This window comes from Ranitomeya variabilis, chromosome 1 (assembly GCF_051348905.1).
Source record: "Ranitomeya variabilis isolate aRanVar5 chromosome 1, aRanVar5.hap1, whole genome shotgun sequence".
Classification (NCBI taxonomy): Eukaryota; Metazoa; Chordata; class Amphibia; order Anura; family Dendrobatidae; genus Ranitomeya; species Ranitomeya variabilis.
The window spans coordinates 1045085984-1045110316 of NC_135232.1; the positions used below are offsets into that span (position 1 = coordinate 1045085984).

The 24333-nt window shown below is 44.1% G+C and overlaps 1 protein-coding gene across 1 annotated transcript in view; it reads left to right on the plus strand.

Moving 5' to 3' along the window:
* Window positions 1–714: 714 nt before the first annotated feature.
* The window catches only part of LOC143793096 (uncharacterized), a 204797-nt gene continuing 181178 nt past the window's right edge, over window positions 715–24333 (plus strand). Inside the window, exons 1-3 of the mRNA XM_077279733.1 lie at window positions 715–844; window positions 16796–16869; window positions 19705–19816. Coding sequence (XP_077135848.1) covers window positions 842–844; window positions 16796–16869; window positions 19705–19816 — 189 coding nt within the window. The 5' untranslated portion in view covers window positions 715–841. The remainder of the gene's footprint in view (window positions 845–16795; window positions 16870–19704; window positions 19817–24333) is intronic.

Consider the following 24333-nt stretch of genomic DNA (forward strand, 5'->3'; position numbering starts at 1 on the left):
ATCTTTTCTGGGTATTGAACTTGACTCTGTAGAAATGGTCTTTAGGCTCCCGACGGATAAAGTTGAAAAGACGTTATCTATCTGTAATAGTTGACTTTCTGGCCATTAAAAAGGTAACATTGAGGCAGAAGCAGCCCCTTTTAGGTTTGCTCAATTTTGCCTGCAGAGTAATGCCAATGGGGAAGGCTTTTTCAAGGTGCTTGTCACTCGCTACCAAGGGACTCACCCAACCTGGGCACCACATTCGTTTGAATCGGTCCATGAAAGAGGATTTGAGAGTGTGGAGCACGTTTTTGCAGTCTTACAACGGGCACACTTTTTGCCAATATGCAGAAGTATCAAATGAGGATTTGTCTTTGTTCACAGACGCTGCGGGCGCAGTTGGTTTTGGGGCCATCTTTGGCCTTGAATGATGCGATGGAAAGTGGCCGCACGAATGGCAGAGCAGCGGTGTGTGCAAAGACATAACATTCCTCGAATTATTCCCAATAGTCGTGGTAGTTGAAATTTGGGGTTACACTTTCCGTGATAGACATGTTTGCTTCTGGTCTGACAATGCAAGTGTTGTACATTCCATCAATCATGGTCAATTCTGGCTTTGCTTAGGCACTTAGTACTTCGATGCTTGCAGAACAACATATGGTTTAGGGCGCGTCATGTCCCAGGCATACAAAACGTTCTTGCTGATGCCTTGTCCCATTTTAATTGGCAGGAATTTAATCGTTTAATGCTGGTGGCAGCCCGGGAGGGCAGGGAATGCCCTCCGCAGATGTGGGAGATCCTGGAGAAAGTGTGATATCACTTGTGAGAGCGTCAGTGGCACCTGCGACATGGAACAAATATGGTAAGGCGTGGGGAGAGTGGTGTGTACTGGTGGGCGAGTTATCGTCTTCGAATGATCCTTCAGTTAAGTATGGTAAGGTACCTGGATTACCTAAGAAAATATAGAGTATCCCATGCTGTAGCCAGCGCAGGATGACGGGTTTAAGTTTCCATTTGTGGTTACGGGGGCTTTACGACGCTACTAAAGCGTTCGTCATTCGGCAGGCACTTAGAGGCTGGAGGAAGGAGGGGGTAGTTAGGGAATGTATGCGCCCTGTATCCCATAACCTACTCGAGGGTATCGTATCGGCAACTCACGACGTTTGTCAAGCCGCTTTCGCATCTATATTGTGCTTCGCCGCTTTTTGCCTTGCCTTTTTTGGTGCGTTGCGTCTTTGTGAGCTTGTCGCGCCGTCAAAAGATAAGTCGGGTGGTTTACTTTATCACGATGTCATAGTAGCTAATAGTAAAGTAAGGATTCACGTTCGCAGATCTAAAACCGTCCAGTTTAGCCAGGGGGCCTGGCTGCCTCTTAACCGGGTCAATAATGTTACTTGTCCTGTGTGTGCGGTCTCGTCATACATGGTGGTTCGAAAGTGTGGTGTTAATTTTTTATCGCACGAAGACGGGACCCCTTTGACTCGCTACCAATTTCAGACAGTCTTTATGAATTCAGGATGCAGTCCCTCAGAATCGGCACAGCGACGGAAGCCGCTCATGCTGGTTTGTCAAATGAGGAGGTTAAGCGGATAGGGAGATGGAAGTCCGATTGCTATGCCTCATATTTCAGACCCGAATTATCCTTGTAAATATTATTTGTTTCAGGTCCACTGCGCCCCACAGTGTTCATTCTCGGGCATTCTTATATTTTCTGGGTGGCTCAACGTGCTGTTTCAAGACCAGGTAGCAAGACCCTCGACTTTCTTGGTGTTGACATATCCTGGAGAGGAATTTGCGGTCTCATATGGTCTCAGGTGCTGTCCGAGATAATGGACCTGGCCTAGATTATTTGAAATGCCCTGTTTGTTATAATGATGGCTGGACCGTACTTATCAAGCACTTTTTTAGTTATTGCGCCCCCTCTAAATCCTTATAGATTCTAAGCTTGTGACTGTTGAACTATGTGTTACTTTGTATTGTTTTTATTATTACATGTTCATGCGTAACCCCTTAATGACTGAGCCAATTTTGACCTTAATGACAGCCAAATTTTACACTTCAGACCAGTGTCACTTTGTAAGGTTATAACTCTGGATCCCTTCAACGTATCCCACTAATTCTGAGATTGTTTTTGTCAGGACATATTATACTTCATGATAATGGTAAAAAAATGTCAATACAACTTGCGTTTATTTGTGGAAAAAATTGGAAATTTTGAACATTTTTGGAAAATGTTGCAATTTTCAAAATGAGTTATGCCCTTACATCAGAGAGATGTCACACATTATAGTTAATAAATAACATTACGACATGTCTAAATAACTGATCAGCACAATTTTTGAAGCATCATTTTTTTGTTAGGAAGTTATAAGGGTTAAAAGTTGATCAGCTATTTCTCATTTTTTCAACAAAATTCACAAAACCATTTTTTTAGGTACCACATCACATTTTAAATGATTTTGAGGGTTCTATATGATAGAAAATACATAAAAGTGATACCATTCTAAAAACTGCACCACTCAAGGTGCTCAAAACCACATTCAAGAAGTTTATTAACCCTTCAGGTGCTTCACAGGAACTTTTGGAATGAGGAAAAAAATGTACATTTACATTTTGTTTCACAAAAAATTTACTTTAGACCAATTTTTTTTATTTTCACAAGGGTAACAGAAAAAACATTGACCCAAAATTTGTTGTGCAATTGCTCCTGAGCATGCCAACGCCCCATATCTGGGGGAAAACCACTGTTTGGGCGCACGGCAGAGCTCAGAAGGAAAGGAGCGCCATTTGACTTTTTGAATGCAAAATCTTTGATCATGAGGAAGGTGAGAGATCAGCCAAAAACTACACAGGGGGAACTTGTTAAAGATCTCAAGGCAGCTGAGACCACAGTCTCTAAGAAAACCATTGGTAACATATTACGCCGTAAAGGTTTAAAAAGCTGCAGTGCCCACAAGGTCCCCCTGCTTAAGAAGGCACATGTGCACGCCGTCTGAAGTTTGTCAATGAACACCTGGATGATTCTGTGAGTGATTGGAAGAAGGTGCTGTGGTCAGATGAGACAAAAATTGAGGTCTTTAGCATTAACTCAACTCGCCGTGTTTGGAGGAAGAGAAATGCTGCCTATGACAAAAAGAGCACAGCCCCCACTGTAAAGTATGGAGGTGGAAACATTATGTTTTGGGTGTGTTTCTCTGCTAAGGGCACAGGACTACTTCACCGCATCAAAGGGAGAATGGATGGAGCCATGTACCGTAAAAACCTGAGTGACAATGTCCTTCCCTCCTTCAGGACATTAAAAATGGGTCGTGGCTGGGTCTTCCAGCAAGACAATGACCCAAAACATACAGCCAAGGCAACAAAGGAGTGTCTCAAAAAGAAGTACATTAAGCCAGTCTCCAGACCTTAATCCCATAAAAATCTTATGGAGGGAGTTGTAGCTCCAAGTTGCCAAGTGATAGCCTCAAAATCTTAATGATTTAGAGATGATCTGCAAAGAGGAATGGACCAAAATTCCTCCTGACATGTGCCCAAACCTCATCATCAACTACAAAAAAAATCTGACTGCTGTGCTTGCCAACAAGGGCTTTGCCACCAAGTATTAAGTCTTGTTTGCCAGAGGGATCAGATACTTATTTCTCACTGCAAAATGCAAATACATTTATATAATTTATACAATGTGATTTTCTGGATTTTATTTTTGATGTTCTATTCTCTCAATGTTAAAATTAACCTACCCTTAAAATTATAGACTGTTCATGTCTTTGTCAGTAGGCAAACTTACAAAATCAGCAAGGGACCAAATACTTATTTCCCCCACTGTACCAAGTGATGAATGAATAATGATCTTACTAACGTTACATGACACTCATACTACACATTTTGAATCTATATGAACCACCAAGTATTCATATTTCAGCACTACAGTGACTGAATGTTTTAAGTGTTTTGGGTAATAAACCCAGTATGCACATATTAGCACACAAATACAGGTGCTTCTCACAAAATTAGAATATCATAAAAAAATTAATTGATTTCAATTTTTCATTACAAAAAGGGAAACTCATATATTATATAGAGTCATTCTAAACAGAGTGATCTATTTCAAGTGTTTATTTCTGTTAATGTTGATGATTATGGCTTACAGCCAATGAAAACCCAAAAGTTATTATCTCAGTAAAATAGAAACATTAACAAAAAACACCAGCAAAGGCTTCCTAAGCATTTAAAAAGGTCCATTAGTCTGTTTCAGTAGGCTCCACAATCATGGAGAAGACTGCTGACTTGACAGATGTCCAGAAGGCAGTCATTGACACACTCCACAAGGAAAGTAAATGTTGATTTCATTTGAAAATCAAGTTCCCAGAGTCTGGAGGAAGAGTGGAGAGGCACTGAATCCAAGCTGCTTGAGGTCTAGTGTGAAGTTTCCACAATCAGTGATGGTTTGGGGAGCCATGTCATCTGCTGGTGTAAGTCCACTGTGTTTTATGAAGACCAAAGTCAGTGCAGCTGTCTACCAGCAAATTTTAGAGCACTTCATGCTTCCCTCTGCCGACAAGCTTTTTGGAGATGGAAATACTTCAGCAGGACTTGGCACCTGTCCACACTGCCAAAAGTACCAATACCTGGTTTTAATTCAACAGTATCACTGTGCTGGATTGGCCAGCAAACTCACCTGACCTTAACCTCATAGAGAATCTATGGGGTATTGTCAAGAGGAAGATGGGAGACTCCAGACCCAACAATGCAGACCAGCTGAAGGCTTCTATCAAAGAAAGCTGGGCTTCCATAACACCTCAGCAGTGCCACAGGCTGATCGCCTCCATGCCACACTGCATTGATGCAGTAATTGATGCAAAAGGAGCCCCAACCAAGTAATGAGTGCATTTACTGAACATACATTTCAGTAGGACAACATTTCGGATTTTAAAATCATTTTTGAAGCTGGTGTTATAAAGTATTCTAATTTACTGAGATAATGACTTTTTTGAGTTTTCATTGGCTGTAAGCTATAATCATCAACATTAACAGAAATAAACACTTGAAATAGATCACTCTGTTAGTAATGACTCTATATAATATATGAGTTTCACTTTTTGTATTGAAGAACTGAAATAAATTAACTTTACACTGCGTGCAGAATTATTAGTTGTATTTTTGATCACATGATACTTTTTATACATGTTGTCCTACTCCAAGCTGTTCAGACTTGAGAGCCAACTACCAATTAAGTAAATCAGGTGATTTGCATCTCTGTAATGAGGAGGGGTGTTGTCTAATGACATCATCACCCTACATAAGGTGTGCTTAATTATTAGGCAACTTCCTTTCCTTTGGCAAAATGGGTCAGAAGAGAGATTTGACGGGCTCTGAAAAGTCCAAAATTGTGAGATGTCTTGCAGAGGGATGCAGCAGTCTTGAAATTGCCAAACTTTTGAAGCTTGATCACCAAACAATCAAGCTTTTCATGGCCAATAGCCAACAGGGTCGCAAGACGCGTGTTGGGCCAAAAAGGCGCAAAATAACTGCCCATGAATTGAGGAAAATCAAGCGTGAAGCTGTCAAGATGCCATTTGCCACCAGTTTTGCCATATTTCAGAGCTACAACATTACTGGAGTAACAAAAAGCACAAGATGTGCGATACTCAGGGACATGGCCAAGGTAAGGAAGGCTGAAAAACGACCACCTTTGAACAAGAAACATAAGATAAAACGTCAAGACTGGGCCAAGAAATATCTTAAGACTGACTTTTCAAAGGTTTTATGGACTGATGAAATGAGAGTGACTCTTGATGGGCCAGATGGATGGGCCTGTGGCTGGATCAGTAAAGGGCAGAGAGCTCCACTCCGACTGAGACACCAGCAAGGTGGAGTTGGGGTACTGGTATGGGCTGGTATCATCAAAGATGAACTTGTGAGACCTTTTCGGGTTGAGGATGGAGTGAAGATCAACTCCCAGACCTATTGCCAGTTTCTGGAAGACAACTTCTTCAAGCAGTGGTACAGGAAGAAGTCGGTATCGTTCAAGAAAAACATGATTTTCATTCAGGACAATGCTCCATCACATGCCTCCAACTACTCCACAGTGTGGCTGGCCAGTAAAGGACATGGCCCCTTTGTTCACCTGATCTGAACCCCATAGAGAACCTATGGTCTCTCATAAAATGTGAGATCTACAGGGAGGGAAAACAGTCCAACTCTCGGAACAGTGTCTGGGAGGCTGTGGTGGCTGCTGCACGCAATGTTGATTGTAAACAGATCAAGCAACTGACAGAATCTATGGATGGAAGGCTGCTGAGTGTCATCATAAAGAAAGGTGGCTATATTGGTCACTCATTTTTTTGGATTTTGTTTTTGCATGTCAGAAATGTTTATTTCTATATTTTGTGCAGTTATATTGGTTTACCTGGTGAAAATAAACAAGTGAGATGATAATATATTTGGTTTTCATTAAGTTGCCTAATAATTCTGCACAGTAATAGTTACCTGCACAAACCGATATCCTCCTAAGATAGCCAAATCTTAAAAAAACCCACTCCAACTTCCAAAAATATTAAGCTTTGATATTTATGAGTCTTTTGGGTTGATTGAGAACATACCGTATTTTTCGGACTATAAGACGCACCGTACCATAAGACGCACCCCAAATTTGGGGTGAAAATTGCAGAAATTTTTTTTTTTATAAGATGGAGGTTCGTCTTATTGTCCGAATTTAAGATCTCTTACCTGAGGTGTCATGGTTCTCAATGGCAAGAGAACATAGTAAAGCATACAAAAGGACTAGCTCTTGGAAGATGGGAACTCGAGCTGACTGTGAGCTAAACCTACCGCACAACTAACAGTGGCCGGGTAGCCTGCCTACGTTTTATCCCTAGACGCCCAGCGCCAGCCGGAGAACTGACTGACCCTAGCAGAGGAAAATACAGACCTGGCTTACCTCTAGAGAAATTTTCCCCAAAAGGCAGACAGTAGCCCCCACATATATTGTCGGTGATTTCAGAGGAAATTGACATACGAAGTATGAAGATAAGTTTAGCAAATTGAGGTCCGCTTACTAGATAGTAGGAAGACAGAAAAGGGAACTTCACAGTCAGCTGAAAACCCTTTCAAAACACCATCCTGAAATTACTTTAAGACTCTAATATCAACTCATGACACCAGAGTGGCAATTTCAGCTCACAAGAGCTTCCAGCCTCAGAAATAATCAATCGCAGAGAACTGGAACAAAAATGCAAAACAAACTTAGGACTACAAGTCCAACTTAGCTGATAGTAGTCTAGGAGCAGGAACATGCAACAGAAAGGCTTCTAGTAACATTGTTGGCCGGCATAGAAATGACTGAGGAGCAAGGTTAAATAGAAAACTCCCACATCCTGATGGAAACAGGTGAACAGAGGAGATGAAGCACACAAGTGCAGTACCACCAGAAACCACCGGGGGAGCCCAGAAACCAAATTCACAACAGTACCCCCCCCTCAAGGAGGGGGCACCGAACCCTCACCAGAACCACCAGGGCGATCAGGATGAGCCCTATGAAAGGCACGGACAAAATCGGAGGCATGAACATCAGAGGCTGTCACCCAAGAGTTATCCTCCTGACCGTAGCCCTTCCACTTGACCAGATACTGAAGTCTCCGTCTGGAAACACGGGAGTCCAAGATCTTCTCGACAACGTACTCCAACTCACCCTCAACCAACACCGGAGCAGGAGGCTCAACGGAAGGCACAACCGGTACCTCATACCTGCGCAACAATGACCGATGGAAGACATTATGAATAGAAAAAGATGCAGGGAGGTCCAAACGAAAGGACACAGGGTTAAGAATCTCCAATATCTTGTACGGGCCGATGAACCGAGGCTTAAACTTAGGAGAAGAAACCTTCATAGGGACAAAACGAGAAGATAACCACACCAAGTCCCCAACACAAAGACGAGGACCAACACGACGACGGCGGTTGGCAAAATGCTGAGTCTTCTCCTGGGACAACCTCAAATTGTCCACCACATGCCCCCAAATCTGATGCAACCTCTCCACCACAGCATCCACTCCAGGACAATCCGAAGACTCCACCTGACCGGAAGAGAAATGAGGATGAAACCCCGAATTACAGAAGAAAGGAGAAACCAAGGTGGCAGAACTAGCCCGATTATTGAGGGCAAACTCCGCCAAGGGCAAAAAGGCAACCCAATCATCCTGATCCGCAGACACAAAACACCTCAAATAAGTCTCCAAGGTCTGATTAGTTCTCTCGGTCTGGCCATTAGTCTGAGGGTGGAAAGCAGACGAAAAAGACAAATCAATGCCCATCCTAGCACAGAACGCTCGCCAAAATCTAGACACGAATTGGGTTCCCCTGTCAGAAACGATATTCTCCGGAATACCATGCAAGCGCACCACATTTTGAAAAAACAGAGGAACCAGCTCGGATGAAGAAGGCAATTTAGGCAAGGGAACCAAATGGACCATCTTAGAGAAACGGTCACACACCACCCAGATGACAGACATCTTCTGAGAAACAGGGAGATCAGAAATAAAATCCATGGAGATGTGAGTCCAAGGCCTCTTCGGAATAGGCAAGGATAACAACAATCCACTAGCCCGAGAACAACAAGGCTTGGCCCGAGCACAAACATCACAAGACTGCACAAAACCTCGCACATCTCGCGACAGGGAAGGCCACCAGAAGGACCTAGCCACTAAATCCCTGGTACCAAAGATTCCAGGATGACCTGCTAACGCAGAAGAATGGACCTCCGAGATGACTCTACTGGTCCAATCATCAGGAACAAACAATCTACCAGGCGGGCAACGATCAGGTCTATCCGCCTGAAACTCCTGCAAGACCCGTCGCAAATCTGGGGAAACAGCAGACAATATCACTCCATCCTTAAGGATACCTGTAGGTTCAGAATTACCAGGGGAATCAGGCTCAAAACTCCTAGAAAGGGCATCCGTCTTCACATTTTTAGAACCCGGTAGGTAAGAAACCACAAAATTAAACCGAGAGAAAAATAACGACCAGCGCGCCTGTCTAGGATTCAGGCGCCTGGCGGACTCAAGATAAATCAAATTCTTGTGGTCGGTCAATACCACCACCTGATGTCTAGCCCCCTCAAGCCAATGACGCCACTCCTCAAAAGCCCACTTCATAGCCAAGAGCTCCCGATTACCAATATCATAATTTCGCTCAGCGGGCGAAAACTTACGAGAAAAGAACGCACAAGGTCTCATCACGGAGCAGTCGGAACTTTTCTGCGACAAAACCGCCCCAGCTCCGATTTCTGAAGCGTCGACCTCAACCTGAAAAGGAAGAGTAACATCAGGCTGACGCAATACAGGGGCGGAAGAAAAGCGGCGCTTAAGCTCCCGAAAGGCCTCCACAGCAGCAGGGGACCACTCAGCAACATCAGCACCCTTCTTAGTCAAATCAGTCAACGGTTTAGCGACATCAGAAAAACCAGTTATAAATCGACGATAAAAATTAGCAAAGCCCAAAAACTTCTGAAGGCTCTTAAGAGAAGAGGGTTGCGTCCAATCACAAATAGCCTGAACCTTGACAGGGTCCATCTCAATGGAAGAGGGGGAAAAAATGTACCCCAAAAACGAAATCTTTTGAACCCCAAAAACGCACTTAGAACCCTTTACACACAAGGAATTAGAGCGCAAAACCTGAAAAACCCTCCTGACCTGTTGGACATGAGAGTCCCAGTCCTCCGAAAAAATCAAAATATCATCCAGATACACAATCAAAAATTTATCCAAATATTCACGGAAAATGTCATGCATAAAGGACTGAAAGACTGAAGGGGCATTTGAAAGACCAAAAGGCATTACTAAATACTCAAAATGGCCCTCAGGCGTATTAAATGCGGTTTTCCACTCATCCCCCTGCTTAATTCGCACTAAATTATACGCCCCACGAAGATCAATCTTAGAGAACCACTTGGCCCCCTTTATTCGAGCAAACAAATCAGTAAGCAGTGGCAAAGGATACTGATATTTAACCGTGATTTTATTCAAAAGCCGATAATCAATACACGGCCTCAAAGAGCCATCTTTTTTAGATACAAAGAAAAAACCGGCTCCTAAGGGAGATGACGAAGGACGAATATGTCCCTTTTCCAAGGACTCCTTAATATATTCCCGCATAGCAGCATGTTCAGGCACAGATAGATTAAATAAACGACCATTTGGAAACTTACTGCCCGGAATCAGATCTATAGTACAATCGCACTCTCTGTGCGGAGGTAGTGAACCAATTTTAGGCTCCTCAAAAACGTCACGATAATCAGATAAAAATTCCGGAATCTCAGAGGGAATAGATGACGAAATGGAAACCAAAGGTACGTCCCCATGAGTCCCCTGACATCCCCAGCTTAACACAGACACTGCTCTCCAGTCGAGGACTGGGTTATGAGATTGCAGCCATGGCAATCCAAGCACCAACACATCATGTAGATTATACAACAAAAGGAAGCGAATAATCTCCTGGTGATCCGGATTAATATGCATATTTACTTGTGTCCAGTATTGTGGTTTATTACTAGCCAATGGCGTGGAGTCAATACCCTTCAGAGGTATAGGAACTTCCAGAGGCTCTAAATCAAACCCACAGCGTTTGGCAAAGGACCAATCCATAAGACTCAAAGCGGCGCCAGAGTCGACATAGGCGTCCGCGGTAATAGACGATAAAGAGCAAATCAGGGTCACAGATAGAATAAACTTAGACTGTAAAGTGCCAATTGAAACAGACTTATCAACCTTCTTAGTACGTTTAGAGCATGCTGATATAACATGAGTTGAATCACCACAATAGAAGCACAACCCATTTTTTCGCCTAAAATTCTGTCGTTCGCTTCTGGACAGAATTCTATCACATTGCATAATCTCTGGCGCCTTCTCAGTAGACACCGCCAAATGGTGCACAGGTTTGCGCTCCCGCAAACGCCGATCAATCTGAATAGCCATTGTCATGGACTCATTCAGACCTGTAGGCACAGGGAACCCCACCATAACATCCTTAATGGCATCAGAGAGACCCTCTCTGAAATTCGCCGCCAGGGCGCACTCATTCCACTGAGTAAGCACAGACCACTTACGAAATTTTTGGCAGTATATTTCAGCCTCATCTTGCCCTTGAGACAGGGCCATTAAGGCTTTTTCAGCCTGAATCTCTAAATGAGGTTCCTCATAAAGCAACCCCAAAGCCAGGAAAAACGCATCCACATTGAGCAACGCAGGATCCCCTGGTGCCAAAGCAAATGCCCAGTCCTGAGGGTCGCCCCGGAGCAAGGAAATTACAATCCTGACCTGCTGTGCAGGATCTCCCGCGGAGCGAGATCTCAGAGACAAAAATAATTTACAATTATGTTTGAAATTCTGGAAGCGAGATCTATCCCCGGAGAAAAATTCAGGTAAAGGAATTCTAGGTTCAGATATAGGAGCATGAATAACAAAATCCTGTAAACTTTGAACCTTCACAGCGAGATTATCCAAACCTGTAGCTAAACTCTGAGGATCCATATTAATCAGGTGAAATCAGAACCATTCAAGGATTAGAAGGAGAGAGAGACGAAGGCTGCAGTAAGCAGAGATGCAAGTGAATCAACTAATGAGCAAACTCAAGAAAAAAAAAAAAAAAATTCTCTGCAGAGTTCTTTTCTCTCCTTTCTTCTGCCAATTATTTTAACCCTTGGCCGGCCAAACTGTCATGGTTCTCAATGGCAAGAGAACATAGTAAAGCATACAAAAGGACTAGCTCTTGGAAGATGGGAACTCGAGCTGACTGTGAGCTAAACCTACCGCACAACTAACAGTGGCCGGGTAGCGTGCCTACGTTTTATCCCTAGACGCCCAGCGCCAGCCGGAGAACTGACTGACCCTAGCAGAGGAAAATACAGACCTGGCTTACCTCTAGAGAAATTTTCCCCAAAAGGCAGACAGTAGCCCCCACATATATTGTCGGTGATTTCAGAGGAAATTGACATACGAAGTATGAAGATAGGTTTAGCAAATTGAGGTCCACTTACTAGATAGTAGGAAGACAGAAAAGGGAACTTCACAGTCAGCTGAAAACCCTTTCAAAACACCATCCTGAAATTACTTTAAGACTCTAATATCAACTCATGACACCAGAGTGGCAATTTCAGCTCACAAGAGCTTCCAGCCTCAGAAATAATCAATCGCAGAGAACTGGAACAAAAATGCAAAACAAACTTAGGACTACAAGTCCAACTTAGCTGATAGTAGTCTAGGAGCAGGAACATGCAACAGAAAGGCTTCTGGTAACATTGTTGGCCGGCATAGAAATGACTGAGGAGCAAGGTTAAATAGAAAACTCCCACATCCTGATGGAAACAGGTGAACAGAGGAGATGAAGCACACAAGTTCAGTACCACCAGAAACCACCGGGGGAGCCCAGAAACCAAATTCACAACACTGAGGGCAGGCAGTGGCAGAGCAGGGTCACAGGAAGCATCGTGGTGGCAGAGGCATTTTCCTGAAGCCGAGATCTCAATCTGCGAACTCGGCTTTAGTAAAATGGCCGCCGCAATCTCAATCTGCGCACGCGCGGCCTCCCGCGGCCATTTTCCTGAAGCCCCAGGAAGCAGAAAACTCGATCTGCGCACGCGCGGCCTCAGGAAGATGGCCGCCGCCACCGGAAAAGCCGTAACTCACCCAGCTCTGCTGCTCTCCTTCAATACCGGGCCGCGGCGTCACCGCAAATGTGTAAGGGACCCTGCTCACACCATACCGCTCACCGCGCCACATCATCCCCGCACCTCTGTCGCCGCCACAATGTCGGTAAGCCTGCATTCCAACTATAAGACGCACCCCCCATTTTCCTCACAATTATTTTGGGGAAAAAATGCGTCTTATAGTCGCAAAAATACGGTAGTTGTTGATCAATAATAAAAATAATCCTCTAAAATACAACTTGCCTAATGATTCTGCACGCAGTGTATGATGATATTCTAATTTTGTCAGAAGCATAATAGCTCCGGTCTAGTCCCTGTTGTTCTGTTAAATAGCACTTTATGAGTTGAGAGGGTATTTATAACACTTCCTCATAGCTTAGCTGAGTAAAGCTTTCTCCATTACCATGTGCATCTAGCATATATTTAATGGAGCATGATAATATTCATTACCTGCAAGTGTGTTTACATTAAATAGTGTTGTCTTAGATATTCCATTACTAAACTCTTTTATATAATGGTCATGTGTTTTATGCAGAAACACTTTAATCACTCCCAGAGTGCCAAGACTGAAAATAAACCTCGTTTATATCGCTTTTAAAGAGGTTTTCCGGGACCTTAATATTAATGACTCATGCTTAGGATAGATTAACAATATCAAATCAGTGGGATCCGACTCTTGACAACCCCATAGACTGAATAGACCATAGTGCTGCAACGAGTGTTACAGCCTCAGTTGTATTCATTGTTTTGTGACAGCTACTGCAGGTAAATCCTATCTCAGTCCGATCTTAAGGAGGTCATCAATTTTAAAGTACCACCACAGTGTTATTTTTTATTGCAGCGCTGGAGTGATGCTTCTAATTAAAGTCTAGTCTTATATGTACCAGCTATCGTCTACCCCTTTCATTGGCTTTGGTCGTCTTCTGCAGGTTGTGAACTGTCGGATCACTCTAGTGTTTTCTTGGCAATCCAGAAGTCACTACTCAATGTAAGTCTATGAAAGCCAGAGCGAGCCTCTCATAGACTCGCATTGAGGGCTTTTGACCATTACCTCTGACTTCCGGTCCATCAGACGTTGTCGGGATAAGATGGTAGTGCAGATCCAGAGCGGTGCTGGAAAGAGCAGAAGACAGCAGCTGGTAAGTATATTTCTAGGGGCGGGGAAATTACAGTACATTAGTGGCAACATTCCAGTGTTGAAATAAAAAACTGTCATGTAAAATAACAGTATTAACCTGTATATATTGGGTTAATTTGCAGATTAAAAGTGTCTTGACAATGGAAGGCCAACTGCCAAGAAAAAATTAAATTTATTCCTACTGACAGGCTTAGGCTACTTTCACACTAGCGTCGGGCACTGCACGTCGCAATGCGTCGTTGTGGAGAAAAAATGCATCCTGCAAAGTTGCCCGCAGGATGCGTTTTTTCCATAATTTCCATAGACTTTTATTAGCGACGCATTGTGACGCAGTGCCACACGTTGCAACCGTCGTGCGACGGTTGCGTCGTATTTTGGCGGACCGCCGCCACAAAAAAGTTACATGTAACGTTTTTTTGTGCGTCGAGACAGCCATTTTCGACCGCGCATGTGCGGCCGAAACTCCGCCCCCTCCTCCCAGGACCTTGCAATGGGGCAGCGTAAGCGTCGTAAGACGGCTTCCGCTGCCCACTTCGGGCATTTTTTTCACAGTATGCGTCAGTACGTCGGGCCGACGCAGCGCGACGGCCCCGTACTGACGCTAGTGTGAAAGCAGCCTTAGTGTTTCAGACATACGTAGAGGTGTGGTCAGCCCTGTTTTGCTCAAAGCTCTGTGCATAGTGAGGGGTGGCTGTAGCCGTGCCCCTGGCAGTGACTGACAGCCGGCTCAGCATTAGGGCTGCTTTCAGTCAGCACATGGGGGCGGTTACAGTCGTCGTTCACTATGAGCTGAGTGGTGACTGAAACCATGCCAGCCCCACCTCTGTGGCGAGCATGCCGGGAGGAATAAAGTTAATTTCCTCCCGGTATAGGGGCTTTCAGTGTGGACACCACCCAATGCTATAATGCTTTTAACCTACAGATTAACCACATTGCTGCAGGTTAATAGCGTTATTTTATATGTCAGGTAGGTTCCCTTTAAAGTCTGAGAAAACCTATTTAATAAGCAAATGTCTTTTTTATTCTCCACCCTATTACAGAGGTGGAAATAACTTTTTAGTCTATTTGCTTTTGAGTTCATATTTGCTGCCTTCAATTTTATATTTAAAAACATGATCTCATGAAAAATAAAAAACTGTTTTGCTAATTAATAATCCGTATACAGGACAAGACTTATATGACGTGGTAAATACTTAAGCATGTTGTTGCACTTTGGACATCCCAAGCTGTTAAGAGGCTGTCTTTAGAACAAGCTGATCGCAAAGTGTTATCAGCAACTGCAGAATTACACAATACCTGTGTAATGGAAGACCAAGAAGGTCCTCCAGAGAGAGCAACAATCTTTGTAGACACTCTTTATTCTGGCCAAGCGATAAGAAATCAGAAAAATACATTTCCCCAGTATTAATTCGCAATTCCCTAATATCGTATATGGAAATTGGTTTAACCATCAGAACAACCCTTTAACTGGACATTCTTACCTGCCAAAATTATTAGACCCTACAGATGCCTCTTTGTAAAGCTAGGTGCACATCTGTGTCTTTATAAGAACAAATAAAAAAAAGAAAATAATTGCAGTGTCAAAGTCATCACATGATGGACATCAATGGCACATAATGGACAGACAGGATTTGAGTTAATATAGTAAATGATTATAAATGCCAAACCTAACCAAAAGACACATCAGTTCCCCTATAAGGTGTTCCGGAATGAAATGCAGAACTGACTCTCAAACATACTATATGTCAGGTCAGGACATACTACATGATCATAAGATCAGAAGGCATTTAGTGCAACAAATATGAAATAACGGATACGTAGGAGGACGCACATTTATGCCTTTATACTATTTAAAAAAAGTGGTTAGCACTGTATCCTTACAGCACTGGGGTCCTGGGCTCAAATCCCACCAAGGACAACATCTGCAAGGAGTTTGTATGTTCTCCCTGTGTTTGCGTGTGGGTTTCCTCTGGGTTCTCTGATTTCCGTCCGTACTCCAAAGACAGTGATGATGATGTGTCTAGAATGCTGCGGAATTAATGGTGCTATATAAGTGAGCATAAGGGCTTGTGCTCAACTCTGTAAAAATTAGACGAGTGCTATCCGTCGTTTTGATGGATAGCACTTGTCCCGATGTTATTCAATGATGCCGTGTACATGTCATTTTTTTTTTTTTTATGGAGCGGTCAGAGGAAAAAGATTGCAGCATGCATGATTTGCCTCCAATGATTGGAACGGCCATTAAAGTCCATGGGTCCGTGAGAAAAATCGGACTGCATTTGGATGACATTTTTATGGACATACTGACTGGAGCAGGAGAGAAAAAAATTGATTCTCCAAATCTGAGAAAATTGTATCACACTTTGATCACACTCTCATCAAAGTCTGATCATAGTCTGATCAGAGTATAATTAGCATAATCCAACAGATTTTTTCAGATGAGAGAAAAATGTTCGCTTGACCCGAGTTTCTTAAGTAATCAGTAATAACTGCTGATATACAAGACATGTCTGTTGTTCTGGACCTTAGAACTATCTAGTTAAATCGGTTGTCCTGTTAAAACAAGTTATCACTTGTACCACCAGATAGGTGATGACTTGGTGATCCATGGCTGTCCCACCGCTGGGACTTCAACTTTTATACACGACGAGGAGCTTTCATTCTTTTTACAAAATGGTGTGGCACACACAGCTATTGAGCTCCAGTTGTATAGAGCAATGCTTCTTACAGGAGATATCATTTATTTAGTAAGCAATGTCTCCCTGGCTACACATACCACAAGATCATTCAGGTAGGCAAACACGTTACTTCATCTGCTGTGTTAGCGACTCATGGTTGCCACAGGACAGTGTGTAGTCTACAGAATGAGTTCTGTGCTCCTCACTGATGAAAAGGTAAGGAATGATCTATTCTAAATACTTTCTAGAATCCTGCTCAGTAGGTAATAAATATTTCATGCCAGTGCTTCCTTGCAGGGAGGATGTGGAAGGTTCTACCGTATGGCCACCAATATAAAGCATGTGTGTGGAATGCTGCTCAACATGAAAAGGTATCTTCACCTGGACAATGTAGTCTTATTTGTAGTGTATAAGGTATAAATACTGAGGCCTCAAAACTTTATGAAAAGCAGCTCCATGGCCTTTTTCAGGTTATGGATTATGGAGAGATTTGGGTAGATTTCTTTTTCATAGTTGCTGTATATTATTCATTGCATAGCTCAAGAGTGAACACAGACAGGCTTTTATGGCAACCAACCTATGTCTATGGATATATACATAAAAATTTAAAAAATAGGCAGCACTCCAGTACTTACCAAAGGTCAAAGGACTTTTATTTAGCCCATGTGGCGTGGCGACGTTTCGGTTCAAATGAACCTTTCTCGAGCTTGAGAAAGACCGCCCCACACATAACTAGAGAGGATGTTACATAATAAAGTTCCTCATATTTGGCCCAATCCTGGGGTAATGTCTTTCAACTTGGCTTCCTTCCTAAGTATAATGTCTCCCATCCTGGTCCGCTTCCTGATAAAATATTCCCCATCCTGGTCCCCTTCCTTTATAGTCTCCTTCCTTAGATAATGTGCCTCATCCTGGTCCACTTCCTGGGATAATGGCCCAATCCTGGTCCCCTTGCTGGGATAATATGTGCCATCCTAGTATAATGTGCCCCATCCTGGTCTTCTTCCTGGGAAAATGTACCCCATCCTGGGCCCATTCTTGAGATATTTTGCCCCATCCCAGTCCCCTTCCTGTGATAATGTGCTCAATCCGGGTACCCTTTCTGGGATAATATGCCCCATCCTGGTATAATGTGCCTCATCCTGCTCTCCTTCCTGAGATAGTGTACCCCATCCTGGTCCCCTTAGTGCGATAATATGCCCCATCCTGGTACCCTGCTTGGGATAATGTACCTTGTTCTGTTCTCCAATACATTAAAAAAACAATACAACTCACCTTCCCTCACACTCTCACGCCTTATATTACGTCTTCCTGAAGTAATTTACCCCATCCTGGAATAATGTGCCCCCTCCTGGTCTCCTTCCTCAAATAATGGGCCCAATCCTGGGCCCCTTTCTGAGACAAAGAGCCTAATCTTGGTCCCCTTCCTGGGATAATATGCGCCATCAGGTATAATGTGCCCCATCCCGGTCTCCTTCCTGGGATAATGTACCCCATCTTGGCCCCCATACTGGGATAATATGCCCCATCCTGGTCCCCTTTCTTGGGATAATGTACCCCCATCCTGGTCCTATTCTTGAGCTATTTTGCCCCATACTGATTCCTTTCCTGGGATAATGTGCTCAATCCTGGTCCCCTTCCTGGGATAATATACCCCATCCTGGTATAATGTACCCAATCCTAGTTTCCTCCCTGGCATGATGTGCCCCATCCTGGTTCCCTTCCTGGGTTTATGTGCCCCATCCTGGTATAATGTACCCCATTTTGGTCCCCTTCCTGGGATAAGGTGTCCTGTTCTGTTCTCCAATACATTACAAAAAAGCAAGCACTACAACCTTCCCCCACACTCCCACACCTTGCGGGGTCCTCTTCCAAGGTTGGCGCAGGAGTCAGCACCTGACTTATATATCCCCGGTATGGTGCATGATGTCTCTGCCATGCGCCCCCAGTCACAAGCATGCCGACGTCAGCTACTGGCCTCTGACCGGTGGCTTGTGTTGCAGAGCAGGGAATTGGGGGGTCCCCTGCTCCGCAATACATTTCAGCTGAACATGCGTCCTCGGATGAACATTTTATTTTTTATTTTTGTCTCCTGTGGATTAATTTTTATGGCAATGAGCATTATTTTAGGCATTGCATACAATAATGTATTGTTGTTAGCCCTTAAGGCTGCGGGCCCACGATCAGAAAAATAGCATATGAACAACATTGGTTATACTTAAAAGTATAGACATATAATACTTAATGTATACAGGATAGTACAAATGTAGAGATGTGCGCCCTTTTATAAAGTCTGGCATTCTATGGTATACCATGCGCCCTGACGAAGGTGCCATCCGAAACGCGCGTAGGGGTGGACAAGCGGATCCTGTGGGCCTCTGCTGGTGCTACTAGCTAGGTATTAGCCCTGTGATGTCTGTATATCCAGCCTTTGTGATGTCCTTTCGGCACACTCTTTGCACTATTGCACTTTACTACTTAAAGATATACTAACATACTTCTGCTGGTTACATACTATACACAGGATAGGTTCTTACCCACACCAGATGGCAGTGATTCTTTAGCTTGGTAGTGCAAGTCCTACTGATTTAATGCACCATCTGATGTACTATACATTGGTGCTGGCTCTGTACTCCCGTATACTGTACGTATTAATATTTACATGATTGTACTGCCTCATTAGCTACCCTGCTGGATCCTGCAAGTCATTTAGCATTTTAAATGTTCTGTGTGTGTGCTTCATGGTTGTTGCATTTTCTCCATACCGTTTTGTATAATAAAGATGTTACTTTTTCACTATATATTGGAATTTTTGATCCTGTTTTTTCTTCCCTTGTTTTCTCTCTGCCCATGATCAGCAATAGCAGAATTTTGGACGCAGCACATTTGCGCATTCTATATTACAAGCACAGTGGATGGGATTTATAGAAATCCCATGCCCACTGTGCTTCTATTTAACGCTGCGTAAACTCAACCGCGGTGCGGGTGTAAAATAGACAGCTAAAAATACAATACAGAACAAAAGAACAAAGGCAAATACAATGTAGAAATAAGAAAGAAACAAATGATAAAATATTAGGGTTTCCTACTAGCTGTAAATTTGAAGACTACTTAGAAAAGGTGATCGTCCCCCAATGATTCTAATTAAAAATTAGTTATTCTGTGCTTTGTATGATTATGTTATTTTTATTGTTTTTTTTTTACAGATATATTGGAAGAAACAGTGTAGTGGAATGGGCGCTTTTTCACCTTCAGATGCAGATACACAGCAGAAGAGATTTGCTCTTCAATATCAGCAGCTTCTCAAAAAATAATGTGGTAAATAAATTAATACTGGTGTGTGTCACATATTGTCTTAGAGTATGAAGGCGTTATCATTTAAAAGGGTTGTCCAGGCTTGTGATGAATGTTTGCAATCATTCTATAGTGGCTTGCGAATGTATTCACCCCCTTTTCATGTTTTACTACCTCGCAACCTAGAATTTCACTGGTTTTTTTTGAGGGTTTGCATCATTTCATGTAAAAACATGCTGACAAGGGTGAACATTTTGTTTTCTTTTTATTGGGAAGCAAACAACAAATAGGACAAAATAACTGAAAATTTCGATGTGTATAACTATTCACCCCCTAAAGTCAGTACTTTGTAGAGCCTTCTTTTGCAGCAATTACAGCTGCAAGTCATTTTGGATAAGTCTCCAAAGCTTTCCACATCTTGCCACCGAGATTTTTTTTGTCCATTCTTCAAGGCAAAACTGCTCCAGCTCCTTCAAGTAAGGCTACGTTCACATTAGCGTTAAGCTAATGTGCGTCGGGTTTGCGTCGGCGACGCAGCGGCGACGCATGCGTCATGCGCCCCTATACTTAACATGGGGGACGCATGCGTTTTTTTTTGTTGCGTTGTGCGACACATGCGTCTTTTTTGCCGCAAGCGTCGGACCAAGAAAACGCAACAAGTTGCATTTTTCTTGCGTCCGATTTTCGGCAAAAACCGACGCATGCGTCGCAAAACGCAGCGTTTTTGCGTGCGTTTTGACGCGTTTTTGCATGCGTTGCGTCGCCGACGCAGCGGCGCACAACGCTAGTGTGAACGTAGCCTTAGATGGTTTCCTCTGGTGAGCAGCAATCATCAAGTCTGACCACAGATTCTCAATTGGATTAAGGTCTGGGCCTTTGACATTTACTTATTTCCCTTTAAACCACTCGAGTGTTGCTTGGGCAGTATGCTTTGGGTCATTGTCTTGTTGGAAGGTGAACCTTCATCCCAGTCTCAAATCACTGATAGGCTGAAACAGGTTTTGCTCAAGAATATCCCAATATTTTGCACCGTCCATCTTCCCCTTGACTCAGACCATTTTCACTGTCCCGGCTGTCGAAAAAATTCCCGACAGCATGATGCTGCCACCACGTTTCACTGTGGGGAGGGTGTTCTTGTGGTGATGAATAGTGCTGAGCGAATGTAATCATTGTTCGGGTTTTCCCGAGCATGCTCGGGTGTTCTCCGAGTATTTGTTAGTTTTCATCGCCTCAGCTGAATGATTTACAGCTACTACCCAGCCTGAGTACATGTGGGGGTTGCCTGGTTGCTAGGGAATCCTCACATGTAATCAAGCTGTCTAGTAGCTGTAAATCATTCAGCTGCAGCGATGAAAACTTAATCTCCAAACACTAACAAATACTCCGAGATCACCCGAGCGTGCTCAGGAAAACCCAAGCAATGAGTACACTCGCTCATCACTAGTGATGAACTGTGTTGGTTTGGCTCCAGACATAGCGTTTATCTTGGTGGCCAAAAAGTTCACTTTTGGTCTCATCTAACCACAACACCTTCCTCCATACATTTGGGGAGTCTCCCGCATGTCTTTTGGCAAACGCAAAACAAGCGTTACATTTTTTGTGTGTAAGTAAAGGCTTTTTTCTGACCGCTCTTCAATAAAGGCCAACTCTATGGAGTGTACGGCTTATTGTGGTTGTATGGACAGATACTCCAGTCTCTGCTTGAGAACCCTGCAGCTCCTTCAGGGTTACGATTGGTCTCTGTGCTGCCTCTCTGATTAATGCCCTCCTTGCTCAGACTGAGAGTTTTGGTGGGCGGCCCTCTCTTGGCAGGTTTATTGTGGAACCATGTTTTTTCCATTTGATGATAATAGATTTGATGGTGCTCCAGGTGTTTATCAGAGATTGGGATTTTTTTTATAACCCAACCCTGACTTGTACTTCTCAACAACTTTTTTCCTGACTTTATTTGGAGATCTCCTTGGTCTTCATGTTTGCTTAGTGGTGCCTCTTGCTTAATGGTGTTGCAGCCTCTGTGGCCTTTTAGAAAAGGTAAAGTGTTTGTACTGACAGACATGTGACACTTAGATTACACAGAGGTGGACTTCCTTTCACTAAAGGTACCTTCACACGAAACGACATCGATAGCGATCCGTGACGTTGCAGCGTCCTGGCTAGCGATATTGTTTCGTTTGACACGCAGCAGCGATCAGGATCCTGCTGTGATGTCGCTGGTCGCTGAATAAAGTCCAGAACTTTATTTGGTCGTCCGATCGCTGTGTATCGTTGTGTTTGAAAGCAAAAGCAACGATACCAGCGATGTTTTACACTGGTAACCAGGGTAAACATCGGGTTACCAAGCGCAGGGCCGCGCTTAGTAACCCGATGTTTACCCTGGTTACCAGCGTAAAAGTAAAAAAAACAAACAGTACATGCTCACCTGCGCGTCCCCCAGCCTCTGCTTCCTGACACTTACTGAGCGCCGGCCCTAAAGTGAAAGTGAAAGCACAGCGGTGACGTCACCGCTGTGCTGTTAGGGCCGGAGCTCAGTCAGTGTCAGGAAGCAGACGCTGGGGGACGCGCAGGTGAGTATGTACTGTTTGTTTTTTTTACTTTTACGCTGGTAACCAGGGTAAACATCGGGTTACTAAGCGCGGCCCGATGTTTACCCTGGTTACCCGGGGACCTCGGCATCGTTGGTCGCTGGAGAGCGGTCTGTGTGACAGCTCTCCAGCGATCAAACAGCGACGCTGCAGCGATCGGCATCGTTGTCGCTATCGCTGCAGCGTCGCTTCGTGTGAAGGTACCTTAAATATGTGACTTATGAAGGGATTTATGAAGTCTGGTGCAAACTATTACCATGCTTCACTGCTGTAGCGTTTTGGATAAAACACATCAGCGAAAGAGAGGCCGCTGAATAAATTTGACAAATCTCAGGCTGTCTGTTTGCGTAAAAAATAAATCTACTAAAATCTATGAACAGACATTGATTTGCCCAGCAATCTGTCTGACTGCAGTTGGTCAGTCCTTCCAGCTAAGGGATGAGCTCAGACATCAGGTTACGTTCTGCCCAAAGTTGTCTATGGAAAGTGGATGTGGAAGAGAACAATGGAAGTGCTAGAGAGAAACAGAGAAAGTACTGCTGCTAATTCTGGTAAATGGTTATATTCCCACAATCACATTATTTTTCACAAAGCACACTAAATCATAATTACTGTTAATATATAGAAAAAGTCAAACATAAAGATAGTTACTTCTACCTTTGTGTCTTTTTTCATCTCTATCTGCCCCTCTGTGCGGGCAGTCACATTCTTAAATGCTAAAACTACAGTTCCCAGCAGTACTTGCTACTCCTCAGTGCTGCAGACACCTCCTTTTCTCCTATGTGCTCCTGACTCCCCCACCTCTAGGTTATCATAAAGCTAATCTAAATGTAGAATTCACCTTATGCCCTTGTGCATGTGCGGAGCGCCCCCACACACGCCGCAGGGCCGAGGGGTACCCGGAGCCGGGCCTCTGGGATCTCAGTCCTGGGGTTGTCACGGTGGCTAGACCCGGTCCGTGGCCCTGTCTGTCAGCGGGGGTCGTCCGTTGTAAATAGGTGCTGTTAACGGTGGTATAGCGGTGCAGTTGTGGGGTGCAGGTCGCGGTAAATAACGAGGACACCAGGTTGCAGTCTCTTTACCTCTTTACTGAAGATGTGGGAGACCTCAGTCCAGAGCGCTGTTAACTGGGTTTTTAGAGACCGGCCGGTCCAACGACACATCAGGAGCTCTCTTTACAGGTGGGAATCAGTATCTACCTTCTAGCGCTGCGTGTTGTAGTTCTTCCCTGCTGAGCTCCCGGGATAGTCCTCACAACTGTTTCTTTCTGTCTCTACTGTTCCTTCTCCGTCCTCCAGTTGATATGGTAGGACGCACCCGTATGACGGGGTAGGCCTGGAGTTCTTCCGGGACCCTAGAGTCGCCCCTCTCCCACAGCTGCCTCCGTTGTCTGCTTAGGTGTTAAGTGAGACAGCCAACCTGTAGTTAGCTGCCCTGCCGTGGTTTGCAATGTACTTAAAGTCTCTTACTTGCTCGGCGTTCCGGCCACCGACTGTTTGCGCCTCAGAAGGATGTTGCCTCGGTCTAACAGCAAGACCCCTTCTGGTATTTCTCCTTTTCTGTATTCCCGTTGTTTACTGGTTAGTTCTGCTCTGAGGAGTCTGCCAGGATCCCATCCCTGACAGGTCCTCTCACTAGCTCTTCCCAGCTACTTCTCCCTGTCTTCCTGTCCAACCCCCAGTTTTACCAGAGTTGTGAGGAGTGGCCTACTAGATAGGACCACCCCCCCTGGTGGCCGGAGTGTGAAGTGTGGTGTGAGTGTACCTGATCAGAGAAACTCCCTAGTGCAATCAGACGCACCATAGCTCCCCGTAGTGGCGGAGCCACAGCACTGCAACAACCAGGACTCTGGGGTGCTGCACTCCCCCCCGGTTAAATCCAGTACTCCGGGACTGGGAAAACAAGAACAATAATACATGTTAACAGAAAACACACAAATTTTTGAAATAGCATAACAAT